We start from the raw sequence: 27,322 nt of genomic DNA, 5'->3' as shown, positions 1-27,322 counted from the left end.
CTTTCTGCTAAAGTGCGCCTAGGTGGTTTCCTCTTACTTAAGGTCAGTTGGTGGTTTTCTCATCTGGAAACTGCAGCTGGCGCTGGTGCTGAGGTGCCTACACCCTGGATGACAGGCGCCTGCAGGTCGTCCATTAGCCCACGTGCAGTCGGCCCCGACCCTGGACGGCCCTGCCTGGTGGAGGGATAGTTCCCTGGGGCTCCCTCTGCCAGGAACCCCTTCTCGCAGCAGTGATTAAAGACGGCCAGGGGCTTGGGACATGCTCGGCAAGCGCTGGGCCAGCCGGAACCACATAACCCCCCGGCACGGCCACGGGGGCAGAGGGCTCCGGGGCCGTCGGTGAACCGAGCAGGACCCTCCAAGCCTGACCCCCGGGGCCCCGTGAGGCCACACCTGGGATCACGTCCTGGCTCACAGACCTGGCCCAGGAACACAGGGCTCCTTCTAGGTGAAAGCAACCACGCGGCCCCACGTGCCGGCGCATCACTGAGAGAAGCATGGCAGCTGGGGTGTGGTTTCATGCTGGTCATCGTAAAGTGCCCTGGCTACATGTTAAACGCAGGGCACACGCTGAACAGGAGATGGTCTTGGAGCGTCTGCATGGCATAGTCAGGGCTCGGACCGGCGTCCCTCACCGTGTGGCCCTGAGGCCTTCAGCCACCAGCTTTGCTCCAGGCCTCAAATCCTCAAGGGTTATCATCTTCCTCCACCGCGGTCAGTGCAAGCTGGACGTGAGGGTCTGCATCTCAGAGGCACATCGCTGGCTCTAAAAGCCACACACCTGGGCAATGGATGTGGACGTCTCTCTCCCCTGAGCTGAAATCATCAACCTGATCTCTCGCGTTTCAGAAGTCCTGAGCAACACAAGGAACGCTAACTGCACCAGGAGATGATGGACACCGGGTCTGAAGGGCGGTGCCTGGGCAGGTTCACAGGTCATCCTCACTCCAGCTTCCACCCCCCCGCCGACTGCATCTCCCTGGCTCAAGGACACAGGGAGGCCTGGCAGCAGTGACCCCCATGAGAGTCGTTCACATCCGCTCTTCATGTCAGCGCGTCTCGTCCATAAAGACCCAGGCTCCACGAGGGCGCGGACCAGCCAGGGTCTGTCGGCTGACGGTGGTTCCTCAGGCTGTCCTGGGGGAGGGTGCCTTCAGCACGTCTGGCCCCGGACAGTGGACCGACTGTCCAGCGGGGCGAGGGGGACTCATGGCCCTCACCGCGCGGTCAGGACCCTCATCACAGCCTGACGCGGCTTCTCCCAGGTCCTTTCTGGGGGCTCCTTCACCCACTGGTCTCTTCTGGTGGCCGAGCCGCAGAGGGAGAAACTGGCCTCTGCTAGCCTCCATCCTCTCTTGTGGCCCTTTGGACTCTCGGGGAAGCGTTGCTCCCCCTTGACCTGGAAAGAGGGTCCTCCGCTCAGCTCAGCTGACACAGGAAGGGCACTGGGGAGGCCGCGGGGATTTCAAAGTCAGGTTTCCCTGCAGCCCTGGAGGCTTGCGGATTACTAGCCGAAAAGCGGAAAGAGGGGACTCGTAAACAAAAGCCCATTTAAAATACTGAAGCTCAAGTGGATGGGGCCTGCGCTGCGGGAGCCAGAAACCCCAGTGGCCTCAGCTCACTGTGTGCCCGTCACTGACACCGCACCCTCGAGGGCAGCTGGGCCTGCCCGGAGCTGGGGACAGGCACACGCAGGGGCTCCTCACCCAGCCCCAGAGCTGCCCGCCCAGGACCCGAGCGGCTTCGGCAGGGACAGCGCCCTCCATCTGGGCCCTGCGCCAGCTGTCCAGCGTCTCTGTCCCGGGAGCTGGTTTATTCTGACGGGACGCGGGCTCCAGCCAGGCGAGTGTGCAGGGCAGGGCCCAGGCCCAGCTCAGAGGACAGGACGGGGAACAGTCAGGTGCCCAGGCAGGCGGGTGGTGGGGTCAGAGCTGCCGGACCCCACACTCTCCAGGCTCTGTGGCACCCCAGGCTCAGAGAGAGGGCTGGTCCTTTCTCTTTCTTTTCTTTTTTTTTAACTTTTTTTTTTTTTTGAGAAATAGAACATTTACACCCCAAATAAGTCTAAAGTATCAGCACAGGTTTATGGAATTTCCGTGTGCCCTTCAGGGGAAGAAACAGGAGCCTCCCCTGCAGAGACCTCAGCCGTGCCCACACCCAGCCCCCCTCTGTCCTCATTCATGACTTTTATTGCCTTTTTTAATAGTCTTACCACCCCTAAACACCAGTTTTGTCTGCACTGACTTTGAGCCGTATCCACATGGAATCGCTCATTTCATATTTTTATCTGGTTTTTCACCGCACAGCGTGTTTTTCAGACCCGTCTCTGTAACTGTGTCACCATGTGGCCGTGTGACGTGGACAAATGACCAGCTCTCCTGTAGTCACGCTGCTCCTGGTGGCGCCGGAGGGGGGGTGTGACCCCACCAAACCCCTCAGCCCTTGCCCCTTTCCCTGGGGGAGACCTCTTGGGGGTCCCATCCGCCGTCTCCTGCTGAGCACCCAGCCTCCTCCCATCCTTCCTCTGGGCCGTGCGCCTGTCCATCCGTCTGTCCTTTGCCGTAGGACAGCGCACACCCCCTGTATCACCTGGGGCTGCTGGCGTTACAAACGGCTGTCCCGACTCCTACCAGCTGGAAAGCACCTTCTGAAGCAGGAGTCTGGGGCATGAACGCTGCGTCCGGTTAACAAACCCGTCCTTCTCTACAGATGCCTCGTACACTCAGCTCTGTGATTCCACTGCCACTTACACTCCTGACTTCCGCCCGGGACGGGAATTTCTGGGTGGTGTAAGCTGGGGGACCAGGTTCGTTTCCTGCTCCTGTTGGAAAACATCACCGCAAATTCAGGGGCTTAAAACTACCCAGATTTATCATCACACAGTCCTGGGGTCAGACGTCTAAACCAGCCCCCCTGGGCTAAATCCACGTGTGGACAGGGCTGGCCCTTCCGGACGCTCCAAGGTCGAACCCGTTTCACGTGCTTTTGCCGGCTTCTGGTGGTGGCTGCACCCTCGGCTCTAGGCCCCTCCAGCGCTGGGGTCACGACCTCACGGAGAGGCTGCGGCTGTACTGGAGTTGGCTGGTTGGGGTGGGGAGTGGAGGCTGCAGGAAGGTCCATGCGGGGGCGGGGGAGCCGGGGCAGGTGGGGGCGGAGCATCCCCACCGCGGAGCATCCCCACCGCGGAGCGCCCACCGGCCGCAGCGAGAACAGCCGCCCTGGCCAAGGGGCCGGAGGCGGCCTCCAGCGCCCTCTGCTGACCGAGCCTGCATGGCGCCCCGCGACCTGTGCTCGGCATGCCCCCCCCCCGCCCCCCCCCCCCCCCCCCCCGGGCATGTGTAGACTTGGAGCCTGAACAGCCCAGGCAAAGGCTGGGCGAAGCTCCCTGCAGAGGAAGAGGCGCCCGGGGGCTGGAGGGAGCCTGGCCGGAGGCAGCAGAGAGGCCGGGACCGCTCACCCCGCAGGACTCCAGGGCCAGGCCACAGGCTGGCTCCCGCTGCAGCCTCGCCGTGGGGGGGAGGGTGGTGTCAGCTGCGTGGGCCCCGACTGTCCACCGCGGGCGGGGCAGAGCCAACCTACTGGCTCCAGGGCCCCGGCTGCCTCTCGGCCTCCAGGGAAGAGAGAGGCGGCGGCAGCACTGAATCGCCCCGGGCTGAGACCCGCAGCGGGGTCTCTGGGCAAGCGGTCCCCCAGCTGGCTGTGGCTTAGCCATGTCGCCGGTTTCTCCATCCACCCAGACACCAGAGAAGAGACCACCCTGGGCCCCCCGCTGCAGGGCTTCTCGGGGGCTCCCTGAGCCATGGGGCCGCGGGCAGCAGTGCAGGCTTGAGCAGGGGTCCCTTCCATGCGTGTCACATCCCGTGGGCCCGCCTGCCGATGCACCTCACCGTGTGCTCAAGGTGTCTCCTGAGCCAACCCCGGGTTTCTCTCCGAGCAGCCCCGCCAGCGGTGGGAGCAGAGCGGCTGCAACACGGGGGCGTGGAGGCCCGCAGGCCACACCCCTTTGCTGCGTGGCTGGAGCAGGACCCTCGGGCTGGGTCCCCAAGCACTCGCTCCCCTGGGAAGGTTTCCCCAGCCCACTGAGGCAGTCGCGCCATCGTCCCTGCAGTTTTATCTGGCCCGGCCGCTGCCCCGCCTCACGCGGAGCTGGAATCCCGGAGGCCGGCTCACTGCGCCTGCAGGGTGTGCGGGCGCAGCTCCTTTCCCTCGGCCCCCCACGGAGGCGGCAGCACCCCCAGGCTCTGGCCCTCAGGCTGCCCTCACTCAGGCCTCGGGCCGCACTGGCCTGTGACAGCATCCTGCGAATCTGGCCAGTTTCTGGGCACGTCGCTTCCCTTTCCCTTCCGCTCTGGGCTGGCCGCGCGGGCCGCGTGCTCACTCCCGGAGCCCCAGGGAAGGCACTCAGAGCTCATGCCCGGAGGCGCTTGGACGAGTGCAGGGGCCTGCCCCACCGTGCCCGCTCTCACCTGCAAATAGTGGACATCCTACGAGAACAGAGACTCGGCACCACTCTTCAGAGCAACGTGCTGTGCTGGCAGCAGCTTGAGGGGAATGGGGTGGTGAGGCCCACGCCTTCATGGGGAACATGCAGGTGACCCGGGCGTGCAGGGAACAAAGCAGACGGCGTGGCAGGCACAGGGGAGGTGAGCCTGGAGCCGCAGGACGGATGGAGCGGCGGGGGGGCCCGGGGGCCCGGCAGAGACAGACAGGGGAGGCCCAGGCAGGAGTGAGCCTGGAGGGACTGCAGGCAGCGATGGGGGTCTGGCCCACGGAGGTGCTTGGAGGGGCCCAGTCACCTGTCACTGGCCGTCATCAGGCTGCAAGTGCTGCTGCGCAGGCCCCGCCTCCCAGAAAGAGCTCTGGCGGATTCTCTTCAAGTGGGGAGCCCCCAGCCTCACCCCAGGAAGGGAGGCCCTGGTGGAGGGGCCGTGCTCAGCTGTTCTCTCCATGGGGAGACCCCTAGCCAGCCTGGATGGGACAGAGCCAAGTGTCCCCGTCCACTGTCAGGCTTCCCTCCAGGACCACACGGTCCTGATGCTGGGGCTTCGTAGTCTATCCTGCAGTCCGTGTTATTTTCAGGATGGCCTGCGATAGTCCAGACCCTTTACATTTCCATATAAATTTTAGAATAAATTATCCACTTAAAAGAAAGAATCTGCTGGGATTCCGGTTTGATGTCATTGTAAACAGCATTTTTATCTTCCAATGGTTTCCTGCTCGTGTACAGAGTATAACTGATTTTTTGTGTGATAAGCTCGTAACCGTCTAAATGCTCTCGTTAGTCCCAGCAGTTGTCTTGGAGACGCCACAGCATCTTTCAGGTAACAAGTCAGGTCACCTGCAAACAGAACTGTACTTCCTTCATTCTCACTGGTGCCTTTACTTCTTTGCTGCCTCATCAGGGTGCCGGGGTGCCCAGGACAGGGTTCACAGGGGCTGGGGGAGGGGCACCTTGTCTGTTCCCGATCTTGGGAACCTCCACCATCTCACCGTCAAGGATAACCCCGGCTACCAGTTTTCATAGACGCCTCCCAGCAGGTTGAGGAGATTCATCGATTCCTAGTTTGCTGAGATTTTTTGACGATGAATGCATCTTAAATTGTCTAAAATGTTTTTGCTACACCTATTAAGCAATCACATGGCTTCTCCTTGAGTTTATATGATGAACTGCATTGATCGATGTTTATGAATAACAGGCTAATTCGCATTTCTGTGATCATTCTTACTTGATCACGATGCTTTGTCCTTTTCATAAAGTCCTAGATTTCATTTGCTGACACACTGTTGGAGATGTTTGTGTCTGTGCTCGTGAGGGTTGCTGTGTGTAATCAACTCTTTTTTAAATGTCTCCATCTGAGCTGGGTATCAGCTCATGCTGGCCTCATAAACTGAGTCAGGAGGTGTTCCGTGCTCCTTTATTTTCTGGAAGAGCCCATATCAGATTGGTGTCCTCTCTTCCTCAGATGTGTGTTCTGATTCACTGGGGACACTCGCAGAGCCTGGCGTTTCTCTGCGACATGTTTGTGGATACTGAAGTCAGTGTTTTCACTGGAAAGAGAGTATCCAGATTTTCCAATGCTTCTCCTTTCAGTTTTGGTAGCTTGTATTTTTCTCCAGGAATTTATCCATTTCATCTCAGTTGCTAATAGCTGGCGTGCAGTTGTTTACAGCATATGCGCATCTTCTCAGTGCCTGTGGGTGGACGATGCTGGCCCCTCTTTCCTGATGCTGCCAATTTGTGCTCTCTCTCCTTATCCCGATCAATCCAGCTATGAGTGTATCGTTCTGTTGACTTTTTTTTTTTCCGGAAATCAATTTTGGCATGATAATTTTCACTATTTTTTGTTTTTTTTTTTCATTTATTTCTGTCCCTGTTTTTGTCATCTTCTTCCTCCTGGTTACTTTGAGTCTACTTTGCTCTTTTGTTTTTCTGCCCTGTTGAGGTGGAATCTTCAGTCACTGAACTTTAGACCTTTCTTTTTTTCCTCATAGAAATACTCACGGCTGAGAGTCCCTTTAAGCCCTGCATCCCAGAAATATTATACTGCATTTTTTCTCATTTTGATTAAAATATTTTCTAAATTCCCTTATGATTTCTTCTTTGATCCACGAATTATTTAGAAGTATGTCACTTCATTTTTCAGATATTTGTGGTTTTCCTAGTTAGTTTATTGCTATTAGTTTCTAATTTAATCTCACTTGGATCAGAGAATAAGCTCTGTATGATTTCGATACTTTTACACTTATCAGCACTTGTTTCATGGAGGGAGCATCACATCATCTGCGATGGTAAATGGCGTGCACTTGAAAAGAATGAGTGCTATGCAATTACTGGGTGTGATGTTCTAGAAAGAGCAATTAGGGAAAAGATTAATGTTCTTGTTCAGGTCTTCTATTTCTTTACTAATTTGTTGCCTACTTGTTCTATCGATTGCTAAGAGAGGGGAGTTCAGAACATCAGCTATGACTTTGGAATTGTCTGTTTCTCCCTTTAACTTTGCCCATGTTTGCCTCACATGTTTTGAATCTTCCCTTTGGCTCCCACACATTTACAGTTGAACGTCTTCCTGTGAACTCACGTTGACATCATTATGAAATGCCTCCCTTTCTCTCTTCTCTTAAAAGTTTATTTTGTCTGGTATTAATGCAGTCACGCCGGCCTTCTTGGACTCAGTTAGTGTGGATAGCTATTTCCATCCATTCATTTTCAACCTCTCTGTGTCTTTTTACTTAAAATGTTTCCTCCTATTGTAGACAGTACACAACCAGGTCTTGCTTTTTTGCTGTTGTTAATCTATTCTGATTACCTCTGGCTTTGACTTAGAATGTTTATTCCATTAAACTTTAATGGGAGTTTTGATTTGGTCTCCATTTCATTATTTGTTTTCTGGTTTTGCTTCTTTTTTCTCTTTTTTTTTCTGTCCTCCCTTTTCCTTTTTTATTTTCTTCTTTGAGTATTTTAATATTTTGTAACATTTCATTTTAATGCATCTGTTAACTTTTTGCCTATTAGCTGTTCATGGTTGCTTTAGGGATTAAAATCCACAGCCTTTCCACAGTCTTTGTAGTTTGACACTTACACTATTTCATGTAAAATACATTAAAAACTTGGCAACTGCATGGGACCATCTCTCCTCCCACCCTCTTCATGCTACAGACACTATAGATAGTGCCCCTACCTATACTGTAAACTCCTCAAGGCAGTGTTAAAGTTCTTTCTTTAAACACCAATATATATTTTAAAGAAATTAGGAGGAAACAAAACCTCTTATATTTACCCAGATGTTCAGTATTTCTGATGACCTTCACTCCTCCAAGCTTCTGTCTGGTACAGCACCCTATCATCCTGAAGGAGTTTATTTGGCGTTTCTTTAACTGCAGGTCAGCGGACAACGAATGTTTTATTTTTGTTAGAATGTGTCTTTCTTTCTCCTCCGTTCTGGAGGACGTGCCCTCTGGATAGTCAGCTCACGGGGGGCGGGGGGGGGGGCAGGCAACTCCCTTCCAGACGAACCCCTGTCCTCCCAGGGAGGGGTCAAACGCCAGAACTTGGCCCCAAGCAGCTGAGAAACTGGGCTGCCAGGCAGTACACAAAGGCACGAGGAACGGCCCCTGTGAGTTTCTCACCCCGAGGTTATCAGGCCAACTGGCCTGAGCGCGCACGCCTAGTCGGCTAGTCGCTGACGCCAGCCACCTGCTGGAACAGGCATTACCTGGGCTCGGGCCGAGAGGCCCCAGCGCCGGCGGGATGAGCAGCTCCGCCTGAAGGGGGCCAGGCGGCTGACTGTAGTGTCCACCACAGCCCCGTACTGTCCCCCATGGAGCATGCAGCCCCCTCCACCCTGTCCACTGTGGTCCCCCCTCCACTCAGGGGCTTCACGTTCTCCCCGTTATTTCTGCCGCGTGAACCAGGGCACCACATGTCCCCAGACGCACGTGCTGGGCCCAGCCAGGGTCACCTCTGCACAGGTGTAGCAGCGGGGGGGGGAGGGACACATGGAGGAGACGTGGGGCGACCCAGGGGGTGGGGGAACGTGGGGAGCAATGCAGGGGGTGGGGAATGTGGGGTGCAGGGTTCGTGGGGGAGGGGGCGCAGGGGAGGCCAGGTCGGGTAGGGCGCTGGAAGCGGCTCCGCCACCAGGGTGGACAGTTGCTCGGCCAGGACGCCCGAGGAAGGCGAAGGGGGGCTGCCCTGGGGCTGCAGGGGGACTGGGAGCGCAGTGAGCGGCCCCTTCTCGCAGGTTCTACCTCATCAGCGGAGGGGCCCCTTTCATCATCTGCGGCATCACGGCCGCCACGAACATCGGGAACTACGGGATGGAGGACGAGGACGCCGCGTAGTGAGTACCCGGCGCCGCGGCCCTGCCCAGGAGCGCCGTCCTCCCCACACGCGGGCTTCCCCGCCTCCCATCCCCCACCCCCCGTCCCCCACTCCCGTCCCCCCGGCACCGTGGGTTGGAAGGAGGGGTGGAGGGGGGCGCCCGCGGCAACAGGGCCGCCACGCCCAGGACGGCAGAGCGTGGACCCGGCCGAGCGTAGGAGCTGAGACAGACCCCGCCCCGTCGGCGCCCCGCCCACCGGCCCCCCTCGCTCTCGGCGCCCCCGCCCTAGCTCTGCCGCCTCCAGCGTCCCCCGCGGCCGGCAGGTGGGCTGGGGCCCTCGGCCTCGCTGGCCCTGGCCAGGCCACTCCCGCCGTGAGGCCACCGGTCGGCTGCACCCGGCAGTGGCTACTGTGGGCTTCTCAGGCTCCGGGGCTGCAGGGTCCCCACTGGGCTCTCCCCGAAGCCGCCCCCCCTGCCCTCCTGGGGAGGCCGGTCTGGCCCCGTCGCTCACAGGAGCCAGCGCCAGCCCCAGGTCGCAGCACAGCCCCCAGCCGACCCTCGGCGCTGGAGCCATGCCCCCACCCTCACACTCCTCCCCCAGCTGCCCCCCCAGGGCAAAGCCCCGCAGGACACGCAGGCCCTGTTCCCCCGGGGCTCACCCCTTCCTGGGCCCGGCACTGCGGCCCCACCAGGCCCGGATGAAGCTGGGAGGAAAGGCAGCTGCCCGAGAAAAGCAGCAGTGCCAGAGAGGCGGCCCGAGGCTCGGAGCCCAGGCCTGGCGGCCGCCTGCACACCACCACCACCGCCGGCGCCCCCAAACTCTCACCACGCTGTCTGGTGGCGGCAGGAGGGGCGGCCCCGTCCCGATTTCGTGTGTCTCCTCTCACGATGGCCCTCCCGCGAGCTCAGGGAAGCGGTGACCCCTGGTCCCACCCACTGCCCTGCCTGGTGCGACCCCCTCGCTGACTTGCTTTCCTCCCACAGCTGCTGGATGGCCTGGGAGCCCAGCCTGGGCGCCTTCTACGGGCCCGCGACCTTCATCTCCCTGGTCACCTGCGTGTACTTCCTCGGCACCTACGTCCAGCTGCGGCGCCACCCAGAGCGCAGGTACGAGCTCAGGGAGCGTGCAGAGGAGTGGCAGCGGCTGGCAGGGTCAGAGGCCGGCCAGAGCCCCGGGGCCCCGCGGGCCACGCCGCCCGCCCGCGATGCCCTGCTCACCTCGCTGCTGCAGAACGAGCACTCGTTCAAGGCCCAGCTGCGGGCCGCTGCCTTCACGCTGTTCCTGTTCGTGGCCACGTGGACCTTCGGGGCGCTGGCCGTGTCCCAGGGCCACTTTCTGCACACGATCTTCAGTTGCCTGTACGGCGCCTTCTGCGTGACCCTGGGGCTCTTCGTGCTCATCCACCACTGCGCCAAGCGGGAAGATGTGTGGCACTGCTGGTGGTCCTGCTGCCCCTCCCGTGGGGACCCCCACGCCGCGAAGCTCGGCGCCCGCCCCGCGCTCGACGCCAACGGGGATGTGCTGAGCCACGCAGCCTGCCTGCAGGACTCACCGCGTCCCGGCAAGACGCTGGGCTTCGGCCACCCGCCAGCCGGCCACTGCAAGATGACCGACCTGCAGGCCACCCAAAGCCACGTCAGCTGCCTGTCACCAGCCACACCCTGCTGTGCCAAGATGCAGTGCGAGCAGTTGATGGAGGACGCAGCCCACGTCCACGTGCACGAGGAGGACGCCTTCGGGCATGACCCGCACCGGCACAGGTGCCTCCAGGGCAGAACTAAGCCTCACTACTTCAGCCGGCACCGGGCAGCCGCGGCCGAGCGGGAGTACGCCTACCACATCCCGTCCAGCCTGGACGGCAGCCCCCACAGCTCGCGCACGGACAGCCCCGCCAGCTCGCTCGAGGGCCCAGTGGGGCCACACTCGCTGGCCTGCTGTGCCCAGGGTGACCCCTTCCCCTTGGTCAGCCAGCCCGAGGGCGGCGACGCCAGCCCCGTGCTCTGTGGCTGTCCCCCACGGCCCGGCGGGGAGGCAGCCCACGGCCCGGCCCACTTGGAGATGCTCCGGAGGACACAGTCCCTGCCCTTTGGCGGCCCCAGCCAGAACGGGCTGGTTAAGGGTGATGCACGGGACGCTGCGCCCTTTGGCTCTGACAGCACGGGTAACATCCGCACGGGGCCCTGGAGGAACGAGACAACCGTGTAGCAGGCGGGGCTCTGTCACCTTCGCCCACACGGCCCGGACGTGCTTCAGAGCAGAGCCAGGCCCTCGGCCACGTGAGGCGGGCAGGGGGTCACCGCCTGACCCAGCCTTGGCGGCACCGCCACTGACCCCTTCGTTGGAGGACCTGAGCGGGAAGACGCTTTGGGCTACGTCGGCCTCCACGAGCCCCAAGGGCAGCCGGGAGGTCCACGTCCACAGTCACCTGCTTTCATCCCGTAGTGCCCAGTCCCCGGCAGCCCAGGGCAGAAGCCCACCCTCAGCGCCCGGCGTGTATCCCATCTGCCCCGCCACCTGCCTTGCTAGGCCTGGCCGCGGCGGGTGGCGCCCCCGATATTTCCTAGTGTTTAATGTGTGTTTTCTGTTTAGGTTTGTTCCTCGGGACCAGCAGGCAGCCTGCCTGTCAGTCCAGAGCGCTCTGAGCAGCTGCCCCAGGCCCCTCCAGTCTCAGGGGGACTCGAGTCAGCACCTCTGCCCAGTGCCGGCTCCACCTTCACCCCCGCCCCACAGGCCTCAGAGCATCACAGACGCTGGGGCAGCAGCCGTACTCTGGGAGCACAAGGGCAGCGGGACTGTCGGTGACCCTAGGCTTTCCACGGGCCAGTGGGGTCTCTGAGGGGCCTGTGCCTTTGGAAATGCCCACACACCCTTTAACGTAGACTCGACTTCCAAAGCCAGGCGCTGTCAGGGCTGGGTCCCGCCCACACCGTGAACGTTTGGGAACAATAAAGTCCCCTGCCACAAAAAGAGAGGGTCTGGCATTTCCATGAACATCTGGGCACAAAGCCATGACTCAGAGGACAGATTCCGGTGACAAATATCCTTCTGTGACAGCAAGTGGCGTGTCCCATGGGAAGGGGTCCACGGGTCCCCGTGGAGAAGCTGAAACACCCAAAGGGATGTGTATGTGGGCCTCTGCAGTCTTTGCTCCCTCCCTCCATCCCCTGGGGTCTGTAACACATGTGCACCCACACACACGTGCACATGTGTCGGTGCATGTACCACATGAGTGAACGTGCCACGTGCATGCACATGTGCACACTCCCCACACGTGCACAGTACACCACACATGCACAAGAGTGCACGCATGTGCACTGCACACAGCATACGTCACACATGCCACCCGTGCACACGCGTCTACTGCGCACAGACATGCACACAACACGTTACGCACACACAGGATAGAGTGTTTTCCAGCCGTCCGAGCGCCGAGCTCTCCTTGCCCTGTGCAGCCTCGTCACCAGGACTTGTCAGCGTCTGTGTCTTGGGCGGGGACTCCAGCAGGAGCAGATCCTTCCTCACACCCACCTGGGTTGGGGGGCTGTCCCGTGTCCCAGGCAAGACGCCCAGTGTCTGAGCACAGGAGCCCCACTTCCTGGAATTCCTGTAAACCTAACAGTGATGTTGTAACAGACCAAGGTGGCCGGTACCTGCCCCGAGCCCCATATATCCTCACATGTCGACCAGACGGGCAACCGATGACCGCTGGGTGGCTCCTGTCTCCACCGCCGACCAGCCTGCTTGCCCGCTCCTGCGGCTGACAGGACCAGCACCCTGGGGCTGTGCTGGGCACATGCTGCAGGCGCAGAACCGTCGACGAAGTACAGTGTTGTCCTTGTTGGCACTTTGGGAGGCTGGTTCACAGCATCTGCAAGCATATCTCTCCCTATAGGGGGGCAGGCCCACCATGGTGCCCGGGGCTGGGAGAGGCCGGGGAGCCACAAGGCTGCCCTTTCCGGCCCCTCCAGAGGGCGTCCCCCATCCTTCCTGCCCCGGTGCCCCTGACAGACCAGAGAGAGCAGCTCATCATTCAGACCAAAGAGATTCAACCTTAAATATTAAACATCGTGTGTTTCAATATTGGTTCAGCCTCCTGAGTCCACTTGGAGACAGGGTTGTGACACCTTCCGTTCGCAGGTAATGTTTTCCAGGAATAAAAATCCACGGCACGACCGCATCTGGGAGCGCCCCACGCGGACGATGCCTCCAAAAGGATGCAGGGCAGGAGGTCGCAGCCACAGCCCATCGTCTGAGGTCTAACGCTGTGTGTCACCCCTTCCTTTGTGCTATGTAAGTGCGTGCACGCGCGGTGCGTGTGTATGTGCGAGTGTGCTTCCTGCGTGTGTGTGTGGGAGTGTGCGTGAGTGTGCCCGTGTGCTGAGTGCGTTCTGTGTTCAAGTTGGTTTGTGCACATGTGTGAGTGTGTGCATGTCACACAGCCTGTCACGTGTGTGTGCATTGTGAGTGCACATGCAAGGGTGGGACTGTGCTATGTTGAGTTGGGTGGGTGGGTGCCTGTGTGAGTGAGTGTGCATGCGTGTGTGTAGTGTGAGAGCACGTGTATAAAGATGAGTGTGAGAGCACATGATAGTGAGCATGTGCTGGTGTGTGTGTGTGAAAGCGTGCACGCGTGAGTGCATGCGTGTGTGTGTGCTTACGTGTGTGTGTGCATTGTGTTTGGATCACGTGGCTGCGTGGAGGTGTGAGTGTGGGGATGAGTGTGCGTGTGTGAGCGTGTGGGTGCCTGAGTTGTACGTGTGAGCGCAGGAGGAGCACACGTGTGTGTGCGTGCGTGTACATGCCCTTCACAGAGAGCCCCCTGGAGCTGTGGGCTCCTGTCTGACTACCAGGGTGCAGACCTGGTGGCCTCACAGGGTCGCTGTGACAGCCTCAGTCAGCCCGGAGGACTCGGGGGACTTGGCAGCCCTCTCCTGAGTGGTCCAGCCGGGGACGCTTACAGTCCCTCCTGAGCGCTGGTGTGGCGTCATCTGCTGGGGACCTGGAAAGCGCTCACCCGCGGGTCCGGCCAGCACTGCTGTCTGCAGGGAGCGTTGGTGGTCAGTTAAGGGCACCTCCACCGACGCCCTCCCCGACTTCTCCAAGAAGCCCCTTGAGCCACCTCTGAACAAGCCACCCCTGGGAGCCCCTCCGGGTCTGTGGCGTTGCCTCAGCTGGGTCTGCAGGAAGGGGCTGGACCAGGACTGGGGGGGGCACCCACTCTGTCTCTCGTCCTGCTGGCCCACTGGGCTCTTTAAGACGCAGACAGTCGAGGAGAGCCTTGGGGCCCAGGAGCGGCCTCTGGTGGGTGGGGTCACAGGGCATGAATCGCGGCTGCAAAGGCAGCTGTCCAGGGGCTGGCGCGTCGTGCTGGGCCTCCTGGGGGGCTGGGGTGGCGGCAGCAGTGTTCGCCGCTTTGGGAGGCCTGTCCTCTGCCAGGCTGGGGACGTTGGCAGGAGCGGCTCGCTCTCAGCTCCTGGGGCCCTGGGCAGGGGCGCGGCCAGCCACGCGAACGGCCACACGCAGACGTGGTGGCTGCAGTAGGGCCGCATCTGCCCTACGGGCACCCAGGTTGCCCCTGTAGTCCTGCCACCCGCCCCGAGACCCACGGTGTTGCCAGGTGGGGAGGGGGGACTGGCGGGCCTCAGGCATTGGTGTCACCAGCAGCTGCACACAGGCTGACCGGCCAAGGTTGGCCTGCGTCCAGGGCAGCAGGTGCGCGTGTTCTGCCCCGAGGATGGCCGCCAGCCCCGCCCTGGTCTGCACACCCCGGGCTCGTCTCTGAGCCGAGGCTTCAGCGGCAGCTCTTACTACATGATTGATCATCTCCATATTGATTATTGATTTATGCCCCTCGGGGGGAGGGGGCACCTCTGGTCCTGATAGAGGCCAGCTCTGCATCCCCCGAGAAGGTGGGACAGAGGGACAGGGTAAGAGCCCTGTGAGGACACAGGGAGCAGTGCTGCGGCAGCCACGCCAGCTGCAGGGTGGAGGGCGTGGCCCTGATGGGCGCGGCCCTGGTGGGCGCCTGGGGAGGCCGGTGGGGGAGGGGAGCAAAAAGGCCACGTCGGAAGGTCTCGAGGACCAAGTCGGCCATTCAGGAGGGAAGGCGTGGCAGGGAGGGTCGCACGGGAGACCCCTTGGCATGAGTGAGCAGGGCTCCCCCAGACGTGACTCAGGGCCCTGTGCGGCCACTTCTGGGAGGTGGGCATCCTCCTCACGGCAGGCGGCTCAGCCTGCAGGCGTGGGGCTGGTGGCAGGACGGCTCCGCGGGCCCCACTCCGGTGGGCTGGGAGGGAGGGGTTGTTGGTTAGGGCCGGAGTGCACGTGGCCAAGTCCCATGGCCCACCGGCCACCTGCCTGGGCCTCCCATGAGCCACGGAGCCGGCGCCCTGAGCACAGACTTGCCACCCAAGGGGCAGTCCTCCAGGGGCACTGGACAGCAGATCCAAAGGCGCTGGCCTGGCATCGGAGGTGGACCAGAAACCCTGGCGCCCAGGAGGGAGGGTGGCTGGGAGGCGTCGGGGGCAGGGCTCTCTGGATCCCCCCACCGGGTCACGGCTCCACCGTCCTCTCCGCTGCCCTCACATCCAGCCTCCTGGGCACCACACGCCAGCGGCCTCGGCTCTACTCTGTCCTGCTCGGAGGCCCAGGCGGGCACTGGCCACGGACGGCCTCTCCCTCGCCCAGGGGGACCCAGGCCTTCCCGCCGCCCTGGGTGGATGCACTGAGAGTGACACTGGTTTATATCCACTCTCTGTGCACAGACATCAAGCCTTCCCTGTCCCTGGCAGCAGGTTACTTCTCACACACACAGCTCTGGCAACACCCCCGGGTGGCCCCTTTCAGGGACAACCCGGCAACTCAGACGCGTGTGACCGGGGTCCTGGAGCGCAGGTCCCTCCCACGAGCCGGTGTCCGTGGCCTGGTCCCAGGGTCGAGTCTCAGTCACTCAGATCCAGGAGAAATGTGTCTGTGTTGGGGCAAGTCTGGGACCGAGGACAGACGATCCGCATCTCTTACAAAAGCCCGTGAGACTGAAACACCGTCTCTGGGGTGCACGGACCTGCGTGGCACCGCTGGCCACCAGGAAGGCCTCACCCCCCACCGAGGGCGGAGAGGGGGCCGCAGGGCTGAGCTCGGGGCCGGGGGAGCAGGTGGGCGGCACAGGACGAACATGGTGGGAGCAAGGGGTTGGGGCCGCAGTAGATGCAAGAAATAAGATTCGGGAAGGAGGTCCCAGGTCATGGGGGCGATTGGACGTGGAGTTGGGGTCTCAGGTGGGAGACCAGGGCGTGTGGTCAGTCAGGGCGGGGCAGGCACAGGCCTCAGCGGTGCTCCGGCGAAGAAACCGGGGGGCAGAACAGCCCAGGAGTCAGGGGCTCAGCAGCCCTGGGACGGTGGGCGGGGTCCCTGCACAGGCCACAGCCTCAGAGCGCAGGGGAGGCCACAGACACACACAGGTACACGGGTGCACTCGGGCACACACACAAGCTCTGCTCAGGGATGTGCCCGGATAAGCACACGCGTGACAACACACACACAGGAGTGCAAGGAAGCACATGAGACATGCCGGCCTGTGTACACACACACGTGCACACTCAGGCTTCTTTCACCCCAGCCCTCTCCCGGCAGAAGCAGGTCCTGTTACCCACCCGGGTTCTTGGCCTTCCCCAATCAATTGAAATTGATCAGAGGCCAGACAAGAAATTCAGGCAGGGCTGTACTGGGGCCCCTGCTGCGGCGGGGGGGGGTGAGAACAAACAACAGGCTCCTCGCTTCCTGGCTCCCTGGCGGCGGCGGCGGGGGGGGGGGGGGAAGAGAGGGCGCGAGCTGGCTCCTTATATGGGGTGAGGGCAGGGGCGTGTCCAGGGGCGGGGCCGGAAGGGTGGCGTCCGTGGTGTGTCCGCCCCTCAGGTGATGTTGTGTGCGGGGGCGGGGGCAGTGCCCTGCTTTGCTCCCAACACTCTGCTTTTGCTCCAGGCTCTTTGAAAGTGGAAGTTGGGTTTTTTGGTCTCTTTGTATCTTTTGGGTCCAGAATTTGCACCAACTGCGCATGCACCCAGTTATTTTTATTTCTTTTTAATTTTATTTATGTATTTTTTAAATATTTATTTATTTAATTTACTTTGGCTGCTCCGGGTCTTGGTTGCGACACGCAGGATCTTTTTTTAGTTGAGGCATGCGGGCTTCTTCTTTGTGGCATTCAGACTCTTAGTTGCAGCATATATGCGGGATCTAGTTCCCCCGACCAGGGATCGAACCCAGGTTCCCTGCATTGGGAGTGCGGAATGTTACCCACTAGACCCCCAGGGAAGTCCCCACACAGGTCTTTTTAATCCCGCACAGTTTCTTTGTATTTTGTTGCTCTAGGAGACGTGTGTCCAGGTGCAGGTACGCAGTGCTGCCACAAACGGTCCCAGGTCCCAGCCTTTCTCAGTCCCACTGAGGCTCTGACCTCCCTCCCACCTGGCCTGACAGCCCCTGTCTGCTGTGAGCCCTTCCTCTCTGGGAACCCTGGGAAAGGAGCCCAGGTCCCTCCAGGGGGTCCCCAGCCGTGCCTCCAGGGGCCCCAATATCCCAGAGGCTGAGTGGAAAGTGGGTGGCAGGATCTTTTCGTGCCCCCATGGAGAGGCAATGGGACACCAAGAACTTCCCTCCATGGAACCTGGGCTGCTGGGGAGCCGATGCACGTCCTACAGACCCTCCAGTCTGCAAGGACTGGTCCCTGGAGACCCAGCAGAGAAGACAGTCTGGGAGCTGGGCCCTGCCCTCGGGGGCTGACACCCCAGCTTGCCACACGGGCTATGAGATAGGTGATCACAAATAAGGAGCAGACTGTCGCCGGCCCCAGGAGCCGGGAACAGACCCTCGGGGCCCCTGCGTGGGGGGTTCCCGAGGAAACACACATGCGTGAGGGATACCGGGGCCCCCGAAACAGCTGGTGCCGTGCAGCTTCTACACACGTCACCCCATGCAACGTCTCCAAACGGGGGGGGGGGGAGGGGGTGGAGGCAAGCCTCCCACTGTCTACAGACCGCCCCCACCGCCAGGTGGTCGCAGTGCAGCTGGGACTTGGCTGACGAACAGCGGGCTCTGTGTGGCCTGCGGGCAGCCAGTCTGTGCCATCGCCGCTGCGAGGATGGATCCTGGACAGACGTTGGGGGGCCCGCAAAGGCAGGAGGACCCCCGTGGCCGGTCAGACGCTGAGACTGCCTCTCAGGAGCATCGGCAGAGGAAGGGGAGGCCTGGGGACCAGGGCACAGGGCACAGGGCTCGAAGGGTCTGGGTGGGGGCCGGGAGCCCAGGGTCCTGGAGGCGAGACTGCGGGGTCCGGCGGGAAGCACAGGCCGGAAGCTGTCAGCTCCTCGAGGGGCCGGGCGGGTGAGATGCTCAGAGCAAGATTTAAGGGGCCCGAAAACTCAGTAATAAAGCAAGTAATGTTGTGACACAATATTTTAAAAAACCAAAATTGATACCAAAAAATCCACGGTGACCGGCATCAAAATCTTAAATGGAGACAGAATCAGTGTTACTGGTGGTCCCCCAGTGGCCCCAGTGTGGGTGTCGGGGATGCTGAGCTGACATCCAACTCAGAGGAGAGTCCACGCCCAGCATCTGCCGGGTCCTCAGCAGAGCCAGCGACCAAGGCCGTTACAGGGCACAGGGATAGAACAGCCCAAAACCAGGTGAAGAAATGACCCCAAACCAGGCGAAGCGGGCAGAGAGGTGCTGGACATGCCAGGATCAATTTGCAGACAGAGCAGCGCCACCTTCTCTCTCGTGCTGGAGACACACAAGCTATAAAAGTGGAAACGCTGAAGCTCGAGATGGGGTAGCCGAAGTGCCCGTCATCCTTGCCCCACGGCTGGGCCAAGAGGTCCAGGAGTGTGCACCTCACTTCACAGTTTACAAAGAGCTGCCACCTCTGAGCTGGGGCAGGGGGCGAGGCCCTGGGGGAGGAGGGGGCCCACGGCGGGTGTACAGTCCCTTCAGCCCCGCGGCGCCGGGTCCAGGAACCCTTGCAGGGTGCAGGAGAGTCGGGGTTCACAGCAGACGGCGGCCCTACCCGTGGCAGCGTTCCCGCCCACAACCTGCCAGCAGCTCACAGCGACAGGATGTGGTCAGAACCCCCACCTCCCCACACTCCCAACTCAGCGCCACCCGGGGAAAGCGAGCTCCCAGCCTCCTTCAGGGCACAGCTGGGAGCCTCCACCCACAGCCTCTTCTCCCGCCTGCCCTCCGCTCACTGCCAAACCCAAGTGCCCAAGCGGCCCGGCCAGGTGCCTTTCACACGTCACCCGTCAAACGCTCACATCCAGCCTCGTGAGCAGGCTCAGAGGGGCTGAGCAGATTGCCCAGCGTCACACAGTCAGGAAGGGCAGAGCCCTTGTGACCAGCTCACAGCCTCCGTGACCAGCTCCCCCGGCGGCTCCAGGGAAGCAGCGCAGAGGCCACGTTCACCGGGCCCCAGCCTGCCTCCTGCACTGCACCGGACGAGGGGCAGATGGGGGTCGTCCATCAGCCAGGGACCCTCCGTCTTCACACGACAAGCCAGTGGCAGGCTCGGCTGTCTGTCTGCAGCCCACCACCCGCGTCTCTTCCCCGCTTGGTCCACGTCCTCACAGCTTGAGAGCAGTTGGGAAGTTCTGGGGACGCTGGTGGCCTCTGTGTGGGCTGGGAACCCGGAGCGGGGGGCGGGGCCCTTCAGAGCCACCTTCGCAGAAGGATGTGGAGGGGCCCCTCCTGAACCAGGGAAGTGGCATTGATGGATGGATGGAGCTCTCCAGGTGAAGCCTCCTTCAAGGCCTCAGACTGAGCTCATAGGATAAAGATGACGGACAAGTAAAGAAACAGTTCTCTCATTTCTACAAATGTTCCAAAAACTGTGGCAGGTAAGTACAAATGCCTGGGAGGAGCACCTTCTGGAATGTCCGTGAACACGTGGAATTCGCTCCATGAGCTGAATGGAAACATCCTTCACAGAAAGTGTTGGCCTCGGGTTCCAGGGGAGAGCAACCCCCCGCCCGCAGAGATGCATCATAAGGGGAGGGTCACAGCCAGCAGGGCTTGCAGACCCCACCCAGGGAAGAGCCAACCGGGGTTTGGGGATGAAGGATAGAACTGAACACCTGGTAAAAAACGAAAAAGCCCATTCAAAAGTCAGACGGTGGGAAACACTGACGGGCGGTGGCCGAGGGACCCCTGAGAAGGCCTAGGAGCTCAGCCTGTGTCCCCAGCTCCGTGGAAAAGTCTCCAAAGCTGTGTCCTGCAGAGACTTTGGGAAGAGGTTGCTGGGAAGAGGCAGGGCATCCCCAAAGGGAAGAAACCTCAGGGAGTTTGGAGCAAAGGGGAGACGGAGACCCAGGACAACAGGTAACTCCTGTGCCCTGCTCCCCCTGTGGCCCAACGGTCCTTGTGTTCAGTATGTCAAGCAACAGATAAAAGAGGAGAAATATAACCGTGTATCTGAGTCTCAAATCTTTTCACCTTTTCCTGAGAAATGTGCCCCAATGAAGTGAATTAAAGGGAGTTTCTGCTATTTTTCAAGAAACGTAAGACATCACCATCCAGGAAAGATGGTGGCATTTCAACATTTTGCTTACAGGGACCCACGGTATTAAACCAATTCCGCTTTTCATACATAGGGCTAAGAGCCAAGAAGCTCCATGTCTCGGCAATGTCTTGTTTAAACTGGGTTTAATTGAATTTATTCTGGAATTTTGTTTTTAAAGATCAACATTTGCTTTATGAAGGATCAGTGCTAGTCTAAGGGCCAAGAAAGTCTCAGCTGGCCCTGCCTGTCAAATGAACGGACCCCCTTCACATTACAAAGGGACTATTGCCCCTCCGCTGGGGGCAGGGGTACCAATCACAGCAGAAACCCTTTCTGAAATTGGTTCCATGAACAGAAACAAAGAAAAAGAATGCTAGTGCCCGTGAGAGGCGTTGCTATACTTACAGACCCAGGACGGCTGCGCCCACCTCAGGGAAGGGCTAAGCCTTTGCCGGGACCCTCCGAACTTACCCGAAATCCATGCCAAGCTTTTCATTACAGAGAATCCAGAGCAGTGGAGGGAGCGGAAGAGATGCCTCAGGCGCCCCCGCCCCTGGCACCACGGGGCGGCAGTCAGGACTCCGCCCTCGAAGGACCACAGCGTGAGGGCAGCAGGACCGAGATGCAGGAGATGATGTGTCACAGTTGGGTGGATTTGCTCCCAGACTACAAAATTAGTCTATCTTAGACGTTAGCACACTCACGGAATAGAGAAGATCAAGCCATCACCTTAATAGACACAGAGAAAGCATTTGATGCAATTCAACATTTATTTGTGATTTTAAAAGAACATTTGGCAAATTAGCAATAGAAGGGAACTTCATTAACCTACAAAAACCTACAGCAAAATTATCCCTGACGGTGAAGAAGCGAAGCCCAGCTGCTCACCTTGGGAACTCAGCCAAGAGGACCGTCTCACCACGTCTGCTCGGTGCTGCGCTAGGGTCCCATGGGGCAGTGAGGGCAGGGAGAGGCGTGGTGAGGATGAGAAATGGAGAAGCGGGACTTATTCCCAGGGAGCGTGATCGCTCCCACAGCAAATCTAAGTCCGTCTCCAGGTCAGAACCACTCAGTTAGTGGTTAGCACATTGCTGGACACAACGTCCTCGGACAAAAGCCAATTTGAAACGGATTCACTTCGCTATACAGCAGAAACTAACACAACGTTGTAAACCAACTATACTCCCATAAAAATGAATTTTTTAAAAAGAGCCCATTTGACTCCTGTAGGCCAGCACCAAACAGGAAACAAAATTTCTACAAAGATACAATTTACAATAGTACCAAAATACGCCCAATATTCATGATAAATACAATAAAAGAAACGCAAGTCCTCCTCACAGAAAACCACAAAATATTATCAAGAGACAGGAAGGGAGCCTGATTCGAAGGGGAAAGACCCACACTCGGGTTAGAACGCTCGCTGCTTCTCAGGCTCGTGTGCAAGCACACGCCACACCACGCCACTCGCACCCAACAGGGTCGTGACGGCTCGCAGCAGGCGGGCTCTCACGGGGCCAAGAAGAGCCCAGACGTTCTTGGAGGAAAAGGAGGAGGAGGGGGCGGGGGGGCGGGAGACTCGGAGCGTGGGGACTTCTGCAAGGCTGAGCACAGACCAATGGACAGACTCACACATGTGCACACTCGGAGGCCAGTCAATGGACACACGCGTGGACTTGAACACGAGCATCACCTCTGACCCGGCAAGAACACGTGCAGGTGCACAACGTGAGCAAAATACGTGCCAGGTGACACCCCAGACCTAGAGTGTGTCTGGATGCCCAGACGTCTGTCAGTGGTGGATTCGTGCATCTGACACCGCTCAGTAAAGCAGTGAGCAGACTCCCGCTCCCAGGACAGCTCTGAGCGAGAGAAGCCAGACAAAAAAAGAAAACGCGCACAGTGTGATTCCATTTATACAAATTACCAAAAAAGAAAAAAATGAGCAAAACTAAACTATTTCTTTAACGACATATGCTTAGTGGTAAAACTAGATGAAAAAAGAGAGTAGAGGAGTCTCTTCCGCAAGGGCAGGACAGTGACTGCCCTCGGGGTGCAGGGGGTGGATTGGGGGGACATTGCCTGCTGCTCTGTCTGATAGATCAGGAGGGTGCCCCTCTCTCCCTGGATGTCCTGATTTGCAATTTACAATAAGTTTCCCAGCGGCCCTTCTCTGGCACCGCAGGACCTGCCCTCCACGGCTGTGACTCCCCCTTGCTTGGGGCTGGCTCCCCCAGGGGCTGGCAGCTTTATCTTTGGCCCAACAGAAGGCAGGCTCACTGCCGTCACCTGATGCCGGACAGGTGTCCACACCGGAGCCAAGGAGCTCCGAGGTGGAGCCCCAGCCCTCCAGCCCAGCTCTGGGCTCTGGGGCCAAGACGTCACCTGGGTGTTCACGGGGGCAGCAAAGACCAGCAGTGCGGTGGGGGCATGGGACATCCACAGTCAGGGTTAGAGAGACGGGTGGTTTAGCCCAGGGAGCTCGCCTGTGACGGCCTCAGAATCACACGGTGTTGGGGGGGAAGGGTTAGAGACGCAGCTTCCTGACCAGGGTCCCCCCGGCACTCTGCCCACCTCTGATGGGGGCCCTGCCAGCTCCATCCATGAGGGGACCCCAGTCTCTCTCAAGCTCCCCAGGTGTGAGAAATTGCATCTGGGGTCTTTGAATGCTCCCAGTCGGGCATGTTCCCTAGCAGGACCGCTGGACCGGCAACCTTTGTGGGTAGCGACCTCACCCCATCCTCCACACTGTGAAGCACTGCTGCACGCTTCGAGAGGTGAGGCACTTGGCCCGGGGCGTGGGCGGCGTGGGCGGCGCGTGCTGGGAGACACGAGCCCGGTCTGCGCCCCCTCCTGGGAACCGTGAGCTCCCTCACGCGCTGAGCCCGTGACTCGGCCGCACATCTGCGTGACTAAGGACATGGGGGCGGCCGATCCACACGACATCCGTGAGTAAAAGGAACTGGTCTGGACCTGTAGGCGGTGCAGCCGCGCCACTCACTTCCACAGAGAGCGTGTGCACGGGAAGCAGGTGCTGGAAGGCAAGAGGGGCACGAGGGTCCTTGGGGACAGTACCTTCAGGAGGGGCTTCCACGCCTGGGGGCAGGGCTGTTAGATCCTGGGGCCCAGACCTCTGGGGAGGGTGCCCCATGGGCGCTGGGGTCCCTGGGGTACCCCATTCGGCCCCCCCTGCCCGGGAAGAGGAGTGGGGCAGGGGCTGCCCTCAGCTGCTCAGGGAGGCAGCAGCACGGGGACGAGCCAGAGCGTGCAGAGACCAAGTGACAGACACGGAGTGACGGCCACCAAGTGACAGGACGGCACAGGCTGCCCCAGCAGCAGGTGGGCGGGCTAGGTCCTGTCGCCAGGAGGAACATGGTCAGAATATTTCGATACTGTAAAATGAATCTCATGGTCACTGGAAACAAAAATGTTAAAAATTTTTACTTAGTAAGTATTCAAGTTATTAAAACTTACATGCATCTTTGTTGCAAGGTATTATGGAGAATCTGCAGAAACTTTCAAGCATAAAAATCTATCACAGTAGATAAAATTCTGGCTGGAGTTAGATAACAGTAACGAGTTTAAGGAGAATGTTATGATGAACATTTCCGACTATGAAAAAAAATGTTTGTGTTTTTTTCTAAATGATTGCTAGTGGGTATCAAAACCACTTTGGTTTTTAGGTCCTTGGATATATTTACAGGAGTGACTAACAGCTTTATTTCAAAATGTCAATAATTATACCACGCCAGAAATTACATTCTTTGCAATTACTTACATTTCTTAATTTTTCAAAAATGTAGATGTCGACTTCAAAATGTACACGTGGTGTGACAGCTTCTCAAAATCTTTCAGGGAAAACAGGAGCTTTGAAAACCCATCCTGTACCACTCCCTCCCACCCCACATTCGGCCTGATCTACTGACAGCCGCTGACTGCACGGCGGAAGCCAGGAGAGAGCGTGCCTGGGGACACGCGTGGCGAGGGCCCAGCCTAGCCTGGAGTACAGCCTCCCTGGTCACTGAGGGCGGCCGGGGGAGGGCTGAGGTCTGAGGCCTGAGGCTCGGGGGTGGGCAGGGAGGGCGCTCGGGCTAGGACCTGCTTGGAGACAGAGGGAGGGTCTTGGAGGAGATGGGGGTGGAGGAGAGTGGGTCGACGGGTCCGGGAAGAGCAGTGAGGAGACGGGACTCCGCCAGGTCGCGGCCTTGGCCGTGGAGCTGACCGTGCATCCAGGAAGCCTCTGCAGGATTCTGGCAGCGCCTAAGAGTCCCAGGAAGCAGACTTGCTCCCTGGGCATGTGCTGGACGTGCGGGTGGTGGGAGAGGCTGGCGCAGAGGCCGGGGCGAGCGGGCCCTCGCGGCATCTGCTCGTGAGGACTTGGCCTGTTTGGAGCTGAGCTTCAAATTAACTTTGAGTGGCGCCCAGGACTGCCTGGACGTCCTTGTCCCATTTGCTCTGGGGAGGTTGAGGGTGCCTGATCTAGACTTGGTCTGATCTCGAAAGTAATGTCACAGTCATGTACCAACACTGAGGAGCACCCACCACGCCCGAGGCACCAGGACACAGGGGGCCACGCCCTTCCAGGGAGCAGAGCTTGCCACAAACGCGGGCAAGTGTGCAAACACACAGTGAGACTCACAACACACCCAGCAGAAGCTTCCGGTCACTCCACTGAACAAAGAAGACCAGTGACCACAAACGCTTTGGGGAAGCAGGCGGGTAGAAGAAGGAAGGCAATGCGGCCCCTGCCAGGTGCCTCCCTAGGGCTCCCGCCGGCCCCGCCCCACTGGCCCAGGCCCCCGGTCCCTGCTTGACCGAGGAGATGGCACATGCCCACTAAGTGCTTTGAGGCTGGAACAGCCAAAGCTGACTCAGCCGGCATCCACAGCCCGTTTGTTCTGCATTTTACCCAAATTGGATGCGCCTTTTCCCAAAGTAGACAATGCCATTGGGCCCGGAACCATTGGCGATGACACTGCTCCTTCAGTCAAGGGGTTTGCATGCCACCCCCCAATTCAGTCCTCAGCCCAGACCCCGGGCCCGGTTGCAGGGAGACCTGAGAACCAGGTGATAAAGTTGGCATCTTCCCTTTGGGCCCACAACAGCTGAGACCCCCGGAGGGTGTTTAGGCTGGATGGCGGGTGAGGGGTGTCAAGGCCACACGCAGGCTTCAACAGCCTTCGACGCCAGCCTGGGACAGAGGGAAGGGGCAGCCCCCCGCCCCTGCAGCACAGGGACCCTGCAGGCAGGGCGCTCGGCTCCGTGGACGCAGGGCCCGAGTACAGGATGCAGCTGGAGCCCCAGGGCTCTGGAGCAGGGCCTGCCTCCCTCTGAGACCGGGTGGTGCCCACCGACAGCCCAGGCACTCATCCTGAGATGGATCCTCTCCAACCGCTGCTGCCCTCACCTACCCACCCGCCCGCCCTGGCTACTGCTCCCAGCTCCCAGACAGCCAGACCCACTTCTCTCAGGGGCCTTGGGTGGGCTGTACACAGTGGGGCTGCCGGCACCCCGGCCGCCAGACTGAGGCGTCGCTGCCCACGTTCCTCCCGACCGGGTGCTCCTTGCCCACCTGGGGTCACATTGCAGGGCCCCCGGGGCCACGAGACCTGAGCCGGGATAGAATTAGTCCCCTGCATCCTCGGACCTGGCAGGACCCGCCGCGAGTCAGCTTCCTTCGCCGAGGAGCATTTACATCGTGGCTGCTGTAAGCCTGGCCGCAGTGCCCACCGTCTTGTGGGAGCTCTGACCCCCTGCCCTGCGCCGGGGGAGGGGGCCCACCCGTCACCCTCCTGCAGAAGACGTGGAGGCTGTGCTGTCTGGCTCTTTGCTTCACCGTGAGGGGGCACCCTCCCTGGATCTCTGCCAGGCTGGGGTAGGGGTGTCCTGCTCTCTGCCCAGCCACAGGCCCTGGCTTGGGGCAGGGCTCGTCCCTGTGCTGAGGAAACCCGGTGAAGGGGTTAGTCACGAACCAGCAGGACTGCCAAATTGAGGGAGAGCTTGTCTGTTCTTTTGGTTCCCTTTCCACACCGAGGAGGCAGGCTGGCAAGGTCTGGATGAAGCTCTAATTATTGGTCCCCCATCCATGGGACCCTAACTCAAGAAAGGGGCAGGCCAGACCCCAACTGCTCAGACGGGTCTACTCCCTGGACTCTACCCCATTCCGCCCCCCCTGCCCGGCCCCCCCAGCCCTGCCTGGCCCTCCTGGGCACCTCTGCAGCCGCCCCTCCCCACCTCCCCGCGTGGACTGCGGCAGCCCCGCCCCTGCCAGCGGGGGCAGGGAGCGAGGGTGACAGGGTGGAGGGTGGACCACCCGCCCGGCACTCTCCGCGGGCTGGGCCGCGGCCCTCCATCCGTGTGCCCACAGAGCCCGCGGCTGCCCGCGACGCACCGCTCAGGAACACCGGCCACAAGGCTGGCCCCGCCCCCAAACGGTGCCTACCGCGCACAGGCCTCCACCCCTCCCCACCCCCCCGCAGTGCATCCCCCAGGACAGCGGCCAACGTCCCCGAGGGACGAAGTCCCCAGAACGCCCTCGGAAGCCCCCCCCCAGTCGCCCCCAATTGCCCGGCAAAGTGAGCACGGCCTTGCGACTGCCCCGACCCCCAGTCCCGCGCCCAGGTGCCCCCACCCCCGTCCCCGCTCTGGCGACACTGCGGCAGCGCGCGGGCGGGGCGCACCGGGGGCGGGGCCGGCGTGGGCCGCGGCGGGCGGCGCGGGGGGCGTTCCCGCGGCGGCCCTGCGCGCGTAGCCTTCCCGGCTCGCAGAGCCAGAGCCTATGCGCGGAGCCGGAGCCGGAGCCGGGGCGCGGAGGCCGCTGGAGGGGCGAGGCCAGGCGGGGGGCGCCGGCCTCGCGTAGATCTCGGGCGGCGGGTGCGCCTCCGGCCGGAGCGCGGCGGCTCGGGCAGTGACTGCGAGTGTGGCGCCGCCGGCGGCGCACGGAGG

General features: G+C 60.3%; 1 protein-coding gene across 1 annotated transcript in view; it reads left to right on the top strand.

Annotated features, from left to right (window-relative positions):
• Positions 1-12,867, top strand: part of ADGRA1 (adhesion G protein-coupled receptor A1) — a 35,429-nt gene extending 22,562 nt beyond the window's left edge. Inside the window, exons 6-7 of the mRNA XM_060033505.1 lie at positions 8,742-8,840; positions 9,807-12,867. Of these exons, the coding sequence (XP_059889488.1) occupies positions 8,742-8,840; positions 9,807-11,028 (1,321 nt within the window). The 3' untranslated portion in view covers positions 11,029-12,867. The remainder of the gene's footprint in view (positions 1-8,741; positions 8,841-9,806) is intronic.
• Positions 12,868-27,322: the final 14,455 nt, after the last annotated feature.

The sequence above is a fragment of the Delphinus delphis genome, chromosome 16, assembly GCF_949987515.2.
Source record: "Delphinus delphis chromosome 16, mDelDel1.2, whole genome shotgun sequence".
NCBI lineage: Eukaryota > Metazoa > Chordata > Mammalia > Artiodactyla > Delphinidae > Delphinus > Delphinus delphis.
Note: the sequence above shows the minus strand (reverse complement) of the source record. Positions and strands in the feature narration are given on the sequence as shown.